The following is a 17,575-nucleotide window of genomic DNA, read 5'->3' on the forward strand; positions in this document are numbered from 1 at the left end:
AGGCAGAATACTTGGGTTTTATATGTCTACATTGGCACACAAAATGAGGGGTAGCTCTTCATTTTGCAAAACAATGTTCTCCAGAAATCGGCCTCGCCATATATTCTAGGAAGTAGTAGCATGAAGTGTCCATTAACTTGACCATCTGCGGTACCACCAACGCTCGTATTGCTCCTCTGCTGATCAAACGAAAAAAAAAAAAAGAGACCTGGATGGATCGCCCTCAACAAGGTACATCCGGCACTGTGTTTGTGTTTTCCGATGAATTCCCGGCGAAAATACATCTCCAGGTCCAGTACCTCTCTAATTGAGATGCGCGCACGGACAATGCAGCAAACAATTGATCCATTACAGGTACCAGGCGTTTTGGGATTGCATGATTTAGCTTAGCTCCGTAGGGTAGCACCAGGTTCACTTGGGGACTTAGGGGGAGCTACAGCCGGGGCAGGGGCGGTCTGGCTCGTCTAGGCCTAGGCTGGCGCTGGCGGCCCCTGAAAGAAGCAAATTGCCAGTACGACGCCTTCTTCTCCTTTAGCACCCGACTTCTCCTGGCCTCTTATCACCACCAATTCTTCTCTCCTCCATCAAGAGCTTCGTCTTGGCCGAACTCTGTTTCTATTTCCTCGCTCCAGCTGCTTCTGCACCCTCTCCCGCCGTTTTAGGGCTAATCCTCATACCCATCGCCATCCATGATGTCCTCCGTATGTGCACCCCCCGTTTCCCGCAATTCTTAGGGACGTGTCAATTCGACGACGACGATGCACGACTCCCAAAACATGCTGTTTCCTCGACGATTTTCTGGCCCTGTCATGTTTGAAACGCGAAGAAAAAAAAAAACTAACTGTTCTGGACTGTGCAGAAGGTTATTCGCCGCAAGAAGAATGTCAAGAAAGGCATTCAGTTCTGCCTGATGGTGTGCGGTGCTTCTGGAACTGGTATGCCGCTGCTCTCTCCACCTGCGCTGCAATTCCAAACACGAACTTGAGACTCACAATTGTCGCTGCAGGCCGGACCACCTTCGTCAACACCCTCTGCGGCAAGTCTGTCCTCGAGCACAAGGAAGCCGACGATGCTACCAACGCGCACATCGAGGAGGGCGTCAAGATCAAGCCCCTTACTGTTGGTACGTGATGATGAGTCGCAAACGCCCCAATCTGTCTTTTGACAAGCGCTCACCACCTGATTAGAGCTTGAACTCGACGAGGAAGGCACCCGAATTTCACTGACCATCGTCGACACCCCCGGATTCGGCGACCAGATTGACAACGAGGCCAGGTTAGCCCCGCATTGACTACCCTTTCGCCTGCGCTCTGTCGCATGCTAACCTGCCGCATATAGCTTCTCAGAAATCGTCGGCTACCTCGAGAGACAATATGACGACATCTTGGCCGAGGAGTCCCGTATTAAGCGTAACCCTCGCTTCAGGGACAACCGTGTTCACGCCATGCTTTACTTCATCACCCCTACCGGCCACGGGTAAGCCTCCTTCTCCTGCCCAGCGAGCTACTTCTTTCGTACTGACGCGTCTCCACAAGCCTCCGAGAACTCGATATCGAACTGATGAAGCGCCTTGCGCCGCGTGTCAACGTCATCCCCGTTATTGGCCGAGCCGATACCCTGACCCCTCAGGAGCTTGCCGAGTCAAAGAAGCTGGTCATGGAGGACATTGAGCACTACAGAATCCCCGTGTACAACTTCCCCTACGACATTGAGGAAGACGACGAGGATACCGTTGAGGAAAACGCAGAGCTCAGAGGACTCATGCCGTTTGCCATTGTTGGCTCCGAGGATGTGGTTGAGATTGGCGGCCGCAAGGTCCGCGCTCGTCAGTACCCATGGGGTGTTGTCGAGGTCGAGAACCCTCGTCACTCAGACTTCTTGGCTATCCGATCAGCCCTCCTCCACAGCCACTTGGCCGACTTGAAGGAAATCACCCACGATTTCTTGTATGAGAACTACCGTACCGAGAAGCTGTCTAAGAGTGTGGATGGCGGTGCCTCTGGGTAAGTATACTACAACCTTGCCTGCTGCGACAGTGAACTAACGTGTGAAGTCTTGATAGCTCCATGAACCCCGAGGACCTGGCTTCCCAGTCCGTTCGCCTCAAGGAGGAACAGCTCCGAAGAGAAGAGGAGAAGCTCCGCGAGATCGAGCTCAAGGTTCAGCGCGAGATCAACGAGAAGCGACAGGAGCTGCTGGCGCGCGAGTCTCAGCTTCGCGAGATAGAGGCTCGCATGCAGCGCGAGACGACAGCCCAGGCATCCCCCGCACTGGACACCAGCCTCAATGGCGAGGAGAACTAAATCATCTCAAATCACGTATTAGGGCTTTCTTCGGCATTATAAAAGTAAATTGCGACGTTGGTCTATTTATCGCTGCCGGCGTTGGGTTTTACCTCTCCTACACACTGAAGAGCAAAGACATCAGAACATTCCCCCGGCCGTTACAGAATCGAGTTTGATTTTCTCCCTGTTTTTTCTTTACTTATTTTATTGCGACCTACGGCAACTCGCGAAGTGACGCATGGGCTGGTGCTGAGATGGAACGTTAGAGGCTGACGAAGGGGAGGGAGTTTCATGGTGGAATATATGGAGAGGGTGGAATGCCGTTGGACCAAAACGACGTATACCCCGACGAAGAGAGGTGCCTCGGATCGGCAAAGGTGGGAAAGCATGCGGCTACTCAGCATAATAATGTGCGAGACGGAGATGAACGGCATGCCTTGACAACCTCTTTGGGTTCTCGAGCTGTCCAGCCTCTCTGTACGCTCTCGCAAGGTATCCTGTTTTTTAGCCGCATCAGTAGCCATCTGTTGTCAAATGGTCTCCCTGTTTTTTTTAAACTGTCCTTTTATTTTTTCTAGCTACTGTAGTGGACTTCTAATGCAGATATCAAATACATTCACAACCTTCATCACGATTTCGACACTTGAGAGAAGAGAGCCTAGTCGGCCATGCAATTAGGAAACAAGAAGCTAGTTTATTCCGTCCCTTGTGTTGTACGTTGGCGCTTCAAACACCAAGGAGACAGGCAGTGAGAAATAAATGGCAAACCATGCAAAAAGAAAACCAATAAAGATAAAAAGCCAAAGTCAACTGCCCTATCCGCGTCCCATCCGCTGTATCCCATTATCCTACATTGTTGCAAAAGAAAAAGAAAAACAAAAAGAAACAAGGAAAATAAAAGCAAGGGTAGTGCCCATGATAACAATCTCGAAGCTCTTTCCACGAATAACGAGCATTGCACAGTAGTTGACTGTTACCACTTGTGCGATTCACTCTTTGGCCATATTAGTTGTTAGATTGACTGTTGAGGATGCGCAGAATGGCCAGGAAAAGGTTGATGATGTCGAGGTACAGGCTGATGGCGGCGGCAATCTCCTCCTCAACGTGGTGGTGGCGCATGATCATCTGGGTGTCGACGAGGATGTAGCCGCTGAAGATGAGAGCCGCAAGACCGCCGTAGACGAGCTCGCCGGTGGAGCTGTAGGGGAGGAACATGGCCATGAATCCGAAGAGAACGAGACCCCATAGAGCGCCAAAGAGGTAGGGCATCCATGATGTAAAGTCGTACTTGGACTGGCAGGCAAAGACAGTGAGGAAGACGAAGATGCCTGCGGTGAGGATGGTGGCGTTGAGGACGATGGAGGTCTGGTAGAAGGAGACGATGACGGAGATGGAGTAGGCTTCGGTGAGGGTGAAGAGCGAGAGGAAGAGCAGGTTGGTCGGATATGACTTGCGCTTCCAGTAGGTGAGACCCATGAAGATCATGGCGCCGAAGAGCTGGAGATGTTGGTTAGCTAAGGGTATCATTGATGAGAACGTGGAGTGGTTGACATACAGATGCCCAGACAAGACCAGGGTGGCTTTGGATCCATGCCTTGTAGCCCTCGCTGAAGAAGCTGATGGAGCTCAGGGCCGCAGTAGCGATGAGTTGGACGGTGAGGATGCTGTAGACCTTGCGGACAAACTGGTTGCGAATATCGACCGTGGCTTCGGCGACGGAAGCTCCAAACTGTTTAACATGACGTCAGCAAGGGACGTTCCGTGAGATATAGATGCTAGATTTTGATATCAAAGAATGTTCATCCTGCACTTACCTTGAAGTCATCGGGGATGTTGTCATCGCTGCTGCGCGGCTCAGCAAACAAGCCGGGATCGTTGCGCGACGACGATGCCGCCGCAGTGCCGTACGCGGGCGGAGCTTGCGTGTAGTCGTCGTCGGGCTCCTGCTGGGGAGCCGGCTGGTACTTTGCGGTGGACGCCATGGTTTTGCGCGCAAGTCTTCTTTCTCCTCTATCGCGCTGATGGGAAGTTCGGGGCTTCTCACGAAAGAAAAGACGGTTTGTGGTTGGTGCTGAGGTGGACGGAAGTGTGAAGGATCAAAGGGACAGGCGATCGCTGTGGCGGAAGGATGATGTAGACGATAAATTACTGGGTCAGGAGGGGAGACGGCGTGGCTGGTGAGCGGGGCGAGCTCGGTTGGTGCCTATTTCGGATGGGGAATGTGGCTGTGCTGGAATTAAAGCTGGAGAGCTTCCAGACAGCTTGAAGTTGCGAGCATAGGTAGAGAAATCGAAAACACATCAAACTTTGTATGGGATTGATCTCCCCTTATAGCATGGATAGAGATAGTAACAAAGAAGTTCAAATTTCCATAGCTGTTAGATAATAACTAGCTTTCTATATGAACTGATATATTAATATCTAATTATTTATTTGAACGTATATATGAATGCTTGAAATCTACGAGTCTTGGTGGGAGAGCGAGGAGGGAAAAAAGGGCCTCAAAAGAGCCTCAAAAGAGCCTCCATAATACTTCACAGCAATTTTAACCTCCCCCCAGGCCTTGTCTCCAACAGTTTGCATGATTCTGATTTAATGCAGTTTGACCAAAAAATGCAAATTCACAGTAATTTTAAGCTCCGCCGAGGCCTTGTCTCCAACCTGTTTACATGATTCTGATTTGATGTAGTTTGACCCCAAAAAGAGCCTCATAATGTGGATAGTACTATTTTTCACAGCAATTTTAACCCTCTCCGAGGCCTTGTTTCCAACCTAATTGCATGTTGATTTGATTCAATTTGACCACCATGCCCAATCAAAGTGGCGTGGGTGTCGTTCACCATACTGTACAGGGCTGATGGGTCTTGGTTGGGGACAGCACGAAGCACTTCCGAAGCAGCACCAGTCCAGGAGCCCTAAATTTAGATGGGTTTGTGTTTTAGTTGTGCAAGTATTGAATTGCTTGTTCCCCGCCTTTGGCTGGCTGTTACTTGTATAGGGGAGGCATAGAGCAAAAGGTTGTCTTGACAAACAACTTGTAATACAAATAATAAAAATTCTATAGAGTAGGCTCTCAAGTGGTCTTGTTGCAATGGCTGGGGCTATTGGCCGGGATGATGACTCAAGATTCTTCTCAAGGGACTGCAAAAAAGTCTTGTTCTTTTCAACAAGCACAAAAAGCCATTTCCTGTCTTGGCCGGGTTCGGCTTGGTTCAGTCAGCTGGGGCCTAGAACTGTGACGAGCGACAGGACGGCTGTAGAGGGTGTTGCGACGAGCGCTTTCGTGATTGGCCTTGGTTGTGATCCCTGTCGACCTGCAGCTGGGGTTCTATGAGAAAATCGATCAGCTGGTGAGCGTAAAATGTCTCTTTGATGGCGAACTGCAGTTGCTGTCGACGTGCAGATCGGGGGTTTGCTGCCTGTGCCTTTTTACATCTGCTGTTATGTGATATCGCCAACTTTTGCATATGCTGCTATTACCTAAGATCAACTCATTCTGTTGTCATGTCTTGATGAGAGTTATGTTTACCAAGACTGATGCCTCTGTCGAGGGCCCACCACTGCTCATGACGCCACGCTTTGAATCCCCGCCCCCACTCGATCTCAGATTAGATTCTTCGTTCGAGACTATCGTCTGAGAAGCCAATTCTATTCTCTTGCTTTCATCCTTGATGCACTACTATACCATGGAGGGTCATATTAGGCTATTGATGTGAATAACATCACGAGACCTCAGCTGAACCTCTACTAGGCGGCGGGGAGTCGGATCAGGTCCTCTTGCTAGGGAGAATACAGAAGGATCTCGAGGATGAGACTATAAGACGTAATTTCTAAAGGGCCAGAGGACAGCCACCCGTTGTAACTCTCTATTGAATGAATACATGCATACTGGCCTACAAAAGACAAAGAGCTGCATATTTCTCAGCTTCAGATTCAGCAGCGCCATGACAGCTGACGTTATCCTCACTTTGGATAGTACGACACCTCCATTACTCTTCAACTTGCCTGGACAGGTAGGTGCTGCTAAATCCATCCATCCTCGCACACATGCACTGCTCTTTTGGCATGCTCTACTGTAGGTTGGATGGGCTAACTGACAAGCAAGGGTTCATCTTAGCCCAGATCCTACAGCCTATGCTCAGCCCACGTGTGTTTCTGTTCATGGTGGCGCACATCTCTTCAGTTCCGAGGCAAATCTGCAGTAATAACCTTGCACGGGGTCCGAGGGCCGCGTAGCAATACAGCTTGACAAGCATAGTCGCACAGAGGCGGAGGTGCAGAGCATTACTCCCTGCGGTTAGCCAAGGTATTGGGAGTCAAACGCTCTGCTACAAATACTACCCTGCTGTGAGGTTAAAAGCAATGGAGTCGGGTCCATACTGCAGGAAAAGAGGGGAGTTTCAGAGGGGAGAATTCGGGCTGCTGCCATTGGTGGCCACCAAAGCAGCCGCGCCTGGTGAGGTTAATTCGGGGAGCGAATCAGGCCATGGCTTCACCCGCTGAGCTTGCATCGCATTTGTTGAGGCCAGGGGCCCAAGCGAGCGCCTCAGCACATCTTAGCAGGCTGCTAGACCGCTAGCGGGTAGCGCAAGTGCGCCGTAGTGGGTTGGTGTTAGTTGAGGGCGACGCACACTGTAGCAGTTGCTCGTACATGTGCCGCAGCTCTCACCGCTTGCAACAAGTCTTGATGGAAGAGATTGAGAGCAAATGTGATACCTGTTTAATTGACTACCTAGATATACTTTGATATGGACATTGAAGGCATTATTACAGAGTGCTCCGTACAAGCACGGTGCTGTGTCATGTTAGTATTACGGCAATTGTGGGACGGGCAGAAACGTCATTCGTGCCGGGGTTTGAGACAAAAGTCGAAAAGCTCGGGCCAGGGCTCAAAGCAATCTCTGTTCGATATGCGCGGGGGAGGCTCCTAGTTGACTGCTCACATTCTGCAGGACGCAGCACAGGTTGTTGTTCATGTATCAGACCAGAACAGGCCAGACCAGACACGACACTTGACACGCCGCTGCCGCTGCCGCCGCTTGGCTGCTGGTAAATGTACATAGGTAGTACTTGTGCCAGCTCTGTCCTTGTGTGAGAATCCAAGTACAGCCTGTACAGTACAGCAGTAATACGAGCAGCTGGAGAGGAGAGAATGGATGTTACCAAGGTCGGGTAGTAACTGGACTGATGAAAGACAGTACCTGATCTGGCCGGCCGTACCTGGTACCTACGCCGGTGCCCTGAGTGACTGAGTCGCACAGCTTCTCCCAGCCGCCGGCCCGTACACTGTACGAGGCTTAGCACCCAACTGAGTCGCATGTTGAAGCAGACCAGTGCATCCATCTGGCTGCTGATCCCTCTAATCTGGGCCCTCCACCGCCTATCTGTCCTTTCCCGCTTGCTCTTTTTTCCCGTCCGTCCCCCGGCTTGCGAGGTACTCGTGCATGTACCGAGCCTCACTCAATGCGCTCTTTAAACGCTCCCAATTCCTCTCCCCTCCATCCCTCCAGAGTGGAACATCTCTCCATCTGCAAGCAATTGACTGGAGCCCTTGACCAGGAAGCTTGGCAGAGCGCTCTTCCATCTCGTCCTTTCCTCGGGAGCTCTCCTTGCCCTTGTTCTTTGTTCTCTGTTTAGAGGAGCTAAGCTGCAGCTTGGGACGCCACTCCGCCCGCCGTGAAAAAGAGGGAAAAAAAAGAACCTGCAAAAAAGAGGTAGAAAAAAAAAGAGCCGTCCAATCGCTGGCCAAGGTGAGACATCCCACCACCCCCACCACACCCTTTGGCTGCTGCTACTGTACCGTCTAGTACCTACTAATTATTGCTTGTCCTGTCCTGTCTTGCTCTGTCTTGTCTTTGTGTTGTGCTAACCGGCCGTTAGCATTTCTCGACTCGACTCACCTCCGCAAAGTCTCATCCCCTTTTCACAGCCCGAGTCGAGGTGCCTCGCTCACGACCGCTGCCTTCCTCGACAACGCTCGACACCATGGGCGACTCACACGGCCTGGTGGCGGACGAAAAGACTGTCGCCAGCTCCTCCAAGAGCGATCGACCGCTGTACATGCAGACTCCTGGCCGCAATGTCGTGCTGGTCCGTCGCCTGAAGCGCAAGGACGAGAGCGTCTGGAAGCCCCTCGCTCGCTGGTTCGTCGAGAACCAGGTCGGTACGTTGTTTTCCCTTGTTTTGGCTTGTTACGTTCCCCCGCCCGCACAAGCATTGGCACCTGTCGCAACGTTTGCGTAATGCGACATGCTTCTCTCTAAAGCAGCCACCTCATGGAACCTTACTGACTTTTGCTGTCACTAGGCTTGTCACTCAACCTGCTCGCTCTTCTGTTCCTGGCCCACGCCTGCATCCCCAAAGCCAGAATACACACGACCAAGTTCTTCCACCTCTCGTACTTCAACCAGAGGACGGGCAAGTATGCTACCGGATTTGACGATGCCTATTTGATTGCCTTTTTCATTGTCCTCTTCACCGGCCTTCGAGCCGGCACCATGGACTACATTCTGGCACCGCTTGGCCGACTCAACGGAATCAGCAAGAAGAAGACCTTGACGCGGTTCACCGAGCAGGCCTGGTTACTGGTTTACTATTGCGTCTTTTGGCCTACGGGCATGGTACGTGGTTCCGAATCACATGCCCCAAGTAGGCGACGCAAAATCACTGACTGGCCGTATAATAGTATCTGTACTACAATTCCCCCGCCTGGCTGAACATGAGGGAGCTGTGGACCGACTGGCCGAACCGGGAGATGGGCGGCCTCATGAAGTGGTACATGCTTGCCCAATGGGCGTTTTGGCTGCAGCAGATTATCGTCATCAACATCGAGGATCGGCGAAAGGACCACTGGCAAATGTTTAGCCACCACATCATTACCACCGCACTGATTTCGTCGTGCTACTGCTATCACCATACCCGTGTTGGAATGTTCATCTTGGTTATTATGGACGTGGTGGATCTATTCTTCCCTGTAAGTTTTCTCTCGGTTTCCGATTGCCTCCATTGTAGGCTTTGGGGGTCGTTGATGTGATGGCTGACCCCAACAATTTGTCTAGGTTGCCAAGTGTCTCAAGTACACCGGCCACAACACGCTGTGCGACTATGCCTTTGCCCTCTTCATGGTGTCCTGGTTTGTGGCGCGCCACGTCTTCTACGTCATGGTCTGCTGGTCGATTTACGCACACACCCCTGAGATTATGCCCAACGGATGCTTCATTGGATCAAACGACGCCCTGGTTGGACCAGTGGAAGCCCCCGCCGGCTTCACGTATCTGCTTGAGCCATTCTTCAACTCGACGGGCCGTGTGTGCTACAACGAGACAGTCAAGTGGGCTTTCCTCGCACCCCTCCTTCTGCTGCAGGCCATTACGATTTACTGGTTCACCATGATCATTCGCGTTGCCATCAAGGTGATTAGCGGAACTGGCGCTGAAGATTCCCGGAGCGACGACGAGGCTGAAGAAGATGAGGATACGGAGGAGCTCATCTACGAGGAAGTTCAACCGCTGGAGCAGGAGGTCGGAGTGGAGGAGCTGGACCTCAAAAGCTGGGAGCGACGCAACGGCCTTAAGAAGCAGGCTTCCGCCAGCGGAGTCAGCCTGCCGGGACACAGCGATCGTAAGGAGCTTCTTGGCCGCATTGGCTGCGAGAAACAGGTGGAATAAAAGATGAATATCCGGACAGGGAAAAGGAGGAGGATGGGCAGGGCGGAGAGAGGTGTCTTTTCTTGGGATGACGGCGTTGAGGAGTTTTGAGGCTACCCCCTTTACCCTTCTCTTCTGGGGAGGTGGGAGCCTCTTCCTTTTTTTCTCTCCTTTTTTCAAGCTCTTAACATGAAACTTGTTTGGGATATGGGATATTTTCAACTGGTAGGGCTGTGCGACCTCTGGGAGCTCAGGCAGAGCGAGACGGACAGGCGGACAGAAGGACGATGCTAGAAGCCTTTGATACCATGTGCTACGACAACTGACTTGACGAAGTGGATTCTATAGACTCGATAGAGAGTTGATTTCGCGTGGGTTAGTTCTTATGACGATTGATTTTGCGGGATACATGTCGATTCCTGGTGCATTGTGATGAATGATGTTTAGGTTGTCACTGTGAAGTTGAGGATTGCGAGAATATGGTTGTATATTTATTCATACCTAAGTTATTCAGGGGCAGAATTGAAATACAAGTAAATAGATTACATGTACCTGGACTGCCCGTCACTCGCCCCCTGAGCGACCTTGATAATGCAGAAACCAAAACCAGAAGCTATTGAGCCAAAGAAAATCAATAAATCAATAAGTACATGGATAAATGCTATATTCACATGATTAGTATGCTTCGTTAATTGTAATTTTTTTTTTGTAATTTTTTTTGTTTATTTGTTTCTTGCTTTATGCCTCGGCGGCCAGCATCTTCTTGGCCATCTCCTGCAGCTTAAACTTCTGAATCTTGCCGCTGGCCGTCTTGGGATAGTCGTCGACCCAGAAGACGTACTTGGGCACCAGGTGGCTCGACAGATTCGTCCGCACCCATTCGCGCACGCGGTCCTTGGATAGTCTCTGCGCAGCCTCGTCGCCGTCTTGCTGCGCGTCGGTCGTTTGCCAGCCGTGGCGAGGGATGACGAAGGCGGCGACGGCTTCACCTAGACGCTCGTCCGGGACGCCGGCGACGGACACCTCCTGGACGCCGGGGAGCTGGAAGAGGCAGTTTTCGACCTCGAGGGGGTGGATGTTTTCGCCGCCGCGGATGATGAGGTCCTTGATGCGGCCGGTGATTTGGACGAAGCCGTTGGCGTCCATCTCGGCCTCGTCGCCCGAGTACATCCACGTGCGGCCGTCGGCGTCGGTGCGCCGGACCTGGGCGGTGCGCTCCGGGTCGCCGAAGTAGCCCTTCATGACGAGGTATCCGGAGGCGGCCAGCTCGCCGCGCTCACCGAGGGGGACGATACGTTCTGGGTCTAGGGGATCGACAATCTTGACTGCGGTGTGTGGCATGGGCGTGCCGACTGACGATGTGCGCTGCTCAAAGGGGTCTGACGGCCGTGTCATGCAGCTGACGGGTGCGGTTTCTGTCATGCCGTAGCAGATGACCAGATCTTGCAGCCCGAGACGCTTGTAGATGGTGCGCATGAGTGACTCTGGCACGCTGCTGCCAGCGACGATGCCCTTGAGCAGGTGCTGCGGCACGGGGAGGTTGCCGGCGTCCAGGGCCTCGAATATGGAGACCAGCATGGTGCTGACGCCGTATAAGCCGGTGGCGTTGGTCTCGGCGGCCATCCGCACCGTAGCCACGGGGTCGAAGGCCGGAGACGGGAAGAGGATGGCGGCGCCGGTGGTGGCCGTGGCCATGTAGCCCAGCACGGAGCCGAAGCAGTGGAACAGCGGCGGTGGCACGACGATGCGATCTGTAGGAGCAAGCCCCATGCGGTCTGCGATGAAGGCGCCGTTGTTGAGGATGGCCGTGTGCGAGAGCTGTGCGGCTTTAGGGGCGGATGTTGTGCCGGACGTGAACTGGATGTTGATGGTGTCCGCGGGATCCAACGGGGCATCAGGCTTGACGGTGCGGTCAGAGCCCTCGAGCAGAGTCTCATACGAACTCAAGGCAGCGAATTGATCCAGCGGGAAGTCGACGTCGGGATGGCTGGTGCGGTTATCCAGCACGACGACACGCTTCAGACTAGGGACGGCCTCGCTCTGGATCCGGCTACGGTGCAGGTCGCCGACAACCGTCTCCAGCAGCTGCTTGTTGCTGCGTCCCTTTCCAGGGCGATACGCGAGATCCGTGACAGCGCCAATAATCAATACTTCAGCGCCGAGATGGCCCAGCGCGGCGGTCACCTGCTGGGCATTGAAGGTAGGGTTGAGCGGGACGAGGACGGCGCCGAGCTTGAACAGGGCGTAAGTGAGGGCGGCGAACTCTGCGCTGTTGCCGAGCGAGACGGCGACGCGGTCGCCCTTGCGGACGCCGAGGGAGGAGAGGGAGGAGGCGAGGCGGTTGGAGACGAGGTCGAGCGCGTGGTAGGTGAGGGTGGATTCCCGGGCGAGGGGGGATGGCGAGCGGGCGATGACGGCGGGACGGTCGCCGTGGCGGGAGACGACGGAGGCGAAGTGGTCGGGGATGGTGCCGGTGAAGAGGGCGGGCTGGACATGATGTTAGTCTTTTGTGGTTTTGGTGTAAGTGGTGATGATGGGCGAGTGGGTGAGCGAGTGAGTGAGATGAGATGGGATGAGTGAGAGCGTAAGCGGGCGTGTAAGAGAACGTCGTCATCAACACCAACTCATCCTCTTATATCCCAACTCACCAACGCGCCGCCGTCACCCATCAAGTTCCAGTCAAAAAAAACTCACCTCCATCGGCCCCGTCCGTATGCTCAGCCCCTCGGTCCCCAATATCCTCTGCTGCCACTCCTGCTGCACATAGCCCTCGTCAACCGTCCTCGCCGCCGCCGCCGCCGTACTCATCGCTCTCCTTACGACCGCCGCCATTCGCGCCGAAGCTCTCGCCCGGCCCAGCGGCCCTGCGCAGGCCCGCGTGTACATGGACATTGTTTCCTTTCAACGTAGTTGGGTGGTGAAGTGCTGCGAGTGAGGAGGAGGAGGGGGAGATTTGTGACGACACGTAAACTTCGCTATATGCAGAAAAGGAAACACCGAGGTATCAAAAAGAGGAAATAAGGGGGGAAAAAAATCGTCCACGGTATTGATTCAAGCCGCCATTCAGGGTTTTATGCTTCACTTCTTTTCCAAGGGATGATGAGTTGTTTTTGTAAAATAAATTAAAAAGAAGAAGAGGAAGACGGAAGAAAATAGTGTTTCACAAGAGACACCTCTCATTCCACGGAAACCCAAAAACCACAAGACAAGACAAGACACGAGCCAAAGCACAAACCAACACACACACACCACCCTCCTCACTTTATAAATATACCCAAAAAGATAAGTGTCCCTAAAAAAAAAGGTTCCCGGCCCCCATTTCCCCAGAAAAAATTCCCAGTCCGCCGTCCCGACCTACGGAACGGCTTTCCTTTGCCCACCAAGCCCAATATCCCCCTCCTCTTTTTTGCTTCCCCACACTAAAAAAGGACCTCTTCGGACCGTGAACCTCTATCATTTCTCGTGCTACTTCTCGCCCAAGCCACTTGCGGCATCACGAACGCTTTTACCGTTGCTTTGTCCGGCATTTCCCCACTCGCCACTCGCAGGTTTAGAGCTTGGGCTATTGCCGTCTGCTCCCCCAAAAGGAAAAAACGAGAGAATGCTAGGCTGCCCTTGTTTCCCGCTTTGGCTTGGGGCCGCTGCTTGTTGCTGTGGCTTCTTATTCGCTGGGGCTGCCGACCAAGATGGACCTTTGGTGCGGGACAGGCGGTCCGGGTCGGGCTGCAGGGGCGGATGATTGACCTTGAGAGCTGCTGGGAAGAGAGGCGGCTCACATGTTTTTTTTTTGTAGGGATGAGATATCAATCTGATGTAAGACTTCATGAGGTTAAGGAAAGATGTACTGTGCTGCGATTCGACATCATGTCTTCTCTTTCTCCGTTTCTTCGCATCTTTGTTTGATTGACTGATGCCCTCAATTGCAGCACAGTGTCTGCTGCTGCTGCTGCTGCTCTACCCGTTGTGCCACCACACTGATTCACACGCAACCCTGCCTTGTCCGGCTATCACCAACCATCATCTCAGCAACTCCCTGCGTTACGCCGCAACACACGCAAACATTCGCTGCACTCTTTGTATGCGCCCGTCGGCAACAAACACGACGCGTCACCGAATCATACCATGCATTTCCTATCAAGCCCCATCTCATCTCATCTCAAAGTCTCCTCAGCGGGCCTCCGCAATGCTTGTCTGTCTGATGGATTTCATTTTACTGACCTCGGCTCTACGCTACACACAGCCTCCCGCTGGTAGCGCCAACGGCTATATCGTAGAAATCTCACAAAACATGGCGATAAAAAATATGGAGACGCCGACAATATGTAGAAAACCAAACAAAAAACTCCATCCGGCATCTAATTCCCCATCCTCCCTCCAATAGAAAATGACAGAAAAAAAAAAACAAAAAGCCGAAAAATACATGAGTCTAAAAACCCCAATGCTGATGATGCCTCAATGTTGTAAAAAAACGTTTCAATCCCTCCTCCCTCCTTCCCCCCACGCTACCAATATATAGCCGTGACGCCCATACGCGGCGCGCAGCAACGCGGAAATAAAAATATTACCCGAAATAAAGGTGTGACGATGCGGAACCCAGCCCACCGCAGCGAAGAAGAAAGAATATACAGGCGCAGGAATAATGACAAATAACAAAAAAAAAAAAAAACATCCCTCCGACGTGGCTCATGCAATTATAGGGTGTCGAGGTTCTTCTTCTTTCTTCTTTTCTTCTTTACTGCTGTTTCGGAGCTTCCTCTCCCTCTCCGAGCTCCTGCTGGACCTCGCCGATATGTCGTTCGCTTTCGGGTTTCCACGTTCCTGAGAAGATCACACAGTTAGCTTTGCGCAAGTCTTGCTTTCTATCGTTTTGTTCACAACTTACCCTCAAAGTCGTGCTTTACAAATGCCATGGGGTCGTCATAGTCCTTGGCGCCCATCTGGCCAACGCCCGGCGAGAAGCTCGTAATGGGCAGCACAACCACGTCGCCGACGCGCTTACTCGTCTCCATGCCCGTAAAGTTGCGGTAGTCAATCTTGCCCTTGCTGTTGGCCATGTCGAAGTAGCGCTCATCGTTGAAGTAGTCCATGATGGTGTCGGTCCACACGGCCGGGCCCGTCAGGTCCACCACGCGGTTGCCTTGGAACTGAGACAGCTTGCCCTCCTTCTTCATGGTCAGCGTCGAGTTCGTGATGCGGCTGATGATGTCGCGCAGCACCGGGTGGCCGGGCTTGCTCTGGATCGTCCACTGGCAGAACTGGATGCGCCGGCTGTACCAGTCAGCCCAGTCGGGCCGGTCGGGGTCAGCCTCAATGCCAATCACCAAGCCCACCGTCTCCTTGGGAATCTGCGCCGGGATCCATTCAATCGCGCTCCTGATGGCGTACGTGTCAATGTCCGAGTAGATGCCGCCGCGCGCGTACAGGATCAGGTAGCGGAACAGGTCGGCCTTGAGCACGGGCAGCGGGAGGGCGTGGTACGCCTCCAGCACCTCGGGGATGCTCCCGTACAGCAGCTGCAGCAGCGTGTCGGCCACGGAATCGGTGATGACCTCGTGGATGAAGCCCGGGTGCTCAATTGACCACGACGCCTCCTGCTCGCGGAACTGGAACTCGCCCTCGCCCGGCGTGTGCTTCCACGTCTGCCAGATGTAGGCGGGGAACTTGGACTCGATGTCGTACTCGTACTGGTAGGCCAGCTTTTCGTACGTTGACATGCCCGACATGTCAATCATGGGCTTTTGCGGAGGAGGCGGGGGGAGGATTCGCTGCTGCGTATTGGCCGCGGCCTGTGCTTCTGCTTGGGCATCTTGGCTTTCGGTCTTGGTGGCAGGACTCGGCTCGGAGCTGTGCGATCGGGTGATGAGGAAGAAGACGGTCAAAAGGAACGCCGCCGCAATGAAGGCGCGGCGTGGGTTCAACATGTTGGGCTTCTCTCTTCTCTCCTTCTCTCTCTTCTTCTATCTTATTGTATTATTTCCTTTACCCTTCTCGTAGACGAAAGAGGTGAGGTCGATGTCGAAACTCGTCGATGTCGTAGACACCTGGTACGGATCGAGAAAATTAAAATCGAGATTAAGCTTGAAGCTAGACCATGGAATAGCTGCAAATCACAATGTGACAGCTGAGATATTCGACGAGGGCAAGTACAAGAGAAAATAGCACCAGTCGAAAGAAGAGGATAAAAAAAAAAAAAAAAAAAAGCTCGCTTGCTTCCGCTTGGCAGGGGGGCTAGCTGTGGGTTTTCGTCTTTTTTTCTCTCTTCTCTTCTCTTCGTTTCGTTCTCGCTTGTTAGGCGTTGACGGGATACGAGATGGGAAATACGGAGACCAATGCAGGACGTAGGGAACTAAAGAGGGGATGACGAAAGGGGGGCAAAGATGCCAAGTTCAGGCGAGGCTTTAAAACGATTGACGAGAAAAGTAAAATAGGCCCTCGAACCAAATCAAAAGGAAAGGGTCTGTATCAAGAAGCCGAAGAAGGGGGCTCTGGGGAACAGGAGAATGAAAAGTTTGGGTTTGACGAAGAGGGTGGATGCATGCGGTGCTTCCATCTGCCAAGTATTTGATGTCACCTCTTTGCTAAGGTATTTTTTTTTCTTTGGCGTGGGAGATTTGAGCTAAAAATCGCCAGGAAAATAGGGGTGTTCTCAACTTAGCACCGTTTTTGCACTGGTTGCTTTTGGCCACTAATGGCGACTAGCAGGTAGCCGGTACCTGCAACGAACCCACTCTCTGCACCGGACAGGCCGTACGAGGTACTTGTGTGATTTTATTGGCAGAGGCTGGCAATCTAATAGCTTGGACTCGACTCCCACTAACAAATCACGGCCTTGAACATGATGAGCAGCAGAAGTGTAATCAAGATGAGATGAGATGAAGGCCCTGTAGATGATAAGCCTCCATGCTCATACATGCCGATACAACCTCGATAATACAGTAGTAGTATTGCATATCTACCACCTCCCTTGCAAGGCAATGAGCTGCACCATGATGGCGCGCACAGTACCGAATGTAGAGGCACAGCTGGCGGGTGACGTGATCTTTTGGTTCTCTAGCAGCGAAAAAAGGGGATTATCAATTCCTACAAGGCGCACATGAAACGCCAAAAGTGTCTAGCGCAACGATCTGTTGGTTCGTTTGCTGCCCAGATCGTCGACGCCTTGGCGCTTCTTCTCTGACACGCTTTGGAAGTGCTGTTTCATCTTTTTTTATCCTCTTCATTGTTGGCTGCTTCGTTTCGCACATGGCTACAATGTAATCCAGAAAATCTTGCCTTGCTATTGTTATCAATTTTTTTTCTTCTGCTGCCTTCCCTCTTGTCTTGCTGCTGCATGAAATGTCCATTTCGTCTTTGCCTCAGCTCTGATTGCTGACCAGCTGAACTACAGTGGAGATGTCGTCATTTCGGGCAATGGACCCCTACAACAGCGGGCAGCAAAATTCGCGCTACGGGGGTTTAGGCACACTCGCTGCGACTCTACTCATCAACATGTGAGTCTTGGCTTGTTTCGCAATTCTAGTTCTCATCCTTTCATCCCCTGAAGATGCCAAAGCGATGCAGAATGCGGCCACCTGCTCAACTCTAAATATCCTCTTTAGAGTTGCAGATTATCTCGTCACTGCCAAGCAAACCTTAATCAGCATC

General features: G+C 52.5%; 5 protein-coding genes across 5 annotated transcripts; 2 read left to right on the forward strand and 3 right to left on the reverse strand.

Annotated features, from left to right (window-relative positions):
- Positions 1 to 692: 692 nt before the first annotated feature.
- Positions 693 to 2,303, forward strand: TRIVIDRAFT_57758 (uncharacterized protein; the record flags this gene model as incomplete). The annotated part of the gene is made up of 7 exons (XM_014097682.1): positions 693 to 701; positions 860 to 935; positions 1,007 to 1,123; positions 1,188 to 1,275; positions 1,339 to 1,476; positions 1,536 to 2,003; positions 2,063 to 2,303. The coding sequence occupies 7 exons, from the start codon at positions 693 to 695 to the stop codon at positions 2,301 to 2,303; spliced, it is 1,137 nt and encodes a 378-aa protein (XP_013953157.1).
- A 537-nt stretch (positions 2,304 to 2,840) lies between these two features.
- On the reverse strand, positions 2,841 to 4,361 carry TRIVIDRAFT_89012 (uncharacterized protein; the record flags this gene model as incomplete). Its single annotated transcript, XM_014097683.1, has 3 exons — positions 2,841 to 3,782; positions 3,841 to 4,014; positions 4,100 to 4,361. 3 exons carry the CDS (start codon positions 4,265 to 4,267, stop codon positions 3,291 to 3,293), a joined length of 834 nt encoding a protein of 277 aa, XP_013953158.1.
- Positions 4,362 to 8,270: 3,909 nt separating this feature from the next.
- On the forward strand, positions 8,271 to 10,338 carry TRIVIDRAFT_80734 (uncharacterized protein; the record flags this gene model as incomplete). Its single annotated transcript, XM_014097684.1, has 4 exons — positions 8,271 to 8,448; positions 8,592 to 8,905; positions 8,971 to 9,258; positions 9,344 to 10,338. 4 exons carry the CDS (start codon positions 8,271 to 8,273, stop codon positions 9,950 to 9,952), a joined length of 1,389 nt encoding a protein of 462 aa, XP_013953159.1.
- A 331-nt stretch (positions 10,339 to 10,669) lies between these two features.
- On the reverse strand, positions 10,670 to 12,739 carry TRIVIDRAFT_44320 (uncharacterized protein; the record flags this gene model as incomplete). Its single annotated transcript, XM_014097685.1, has 2 exons — positions 10,670 to 12,418; positions 12,626 to 12,739. The coding sequence occupies 2 exons, from the start codon at positions 12,737 to 12,739 to the stop codon at positions 10,670 to 10,672; spliced, it is 1,863 nt and encodes a 620-aa protein (XP_013953160.1).
- Positions 12,740 to 14,663: 1,924 nt separating this feature from the next.
- TRIVIDRAFT_66986 (glycosyltransferase family 32 protein) lies at positions 14,664 to 15,852 on the reverse strand (the record flags this gene model as incomplete). The annotated part of the gene is made up of 2 exons (XM_014097686.1): positions 14,664 to 14,749; positions 14,814 to 15,852. The coding sequence occupies 2 exons, from the start codon at positions 15,850 to 15,852 to the stop codon at positions 14,664 to 14,666; spliced, it is 1,125 nt and encodes a 374-aa protein (XP_013953161.1).
- Between the last annotated feature and the right edge of the window lie 1,723 nt (positions 15,853 to 17,575).

Source organism: Trichoderma virens (assembly GCF_000170995.1).
Source record: "Trichoderma virens Gv29-8 chromosome Unknown TRIVIscaffold_85, whole genome shotgun sequence".
NCBI classification, from domain to species: domain Eukaryota; kingdom Fungi; phylum Ascomycota; class Sordariomycetes; order Hypocreales; family Hypocreaceae; genus Trichoderma; species Trichoderma virens.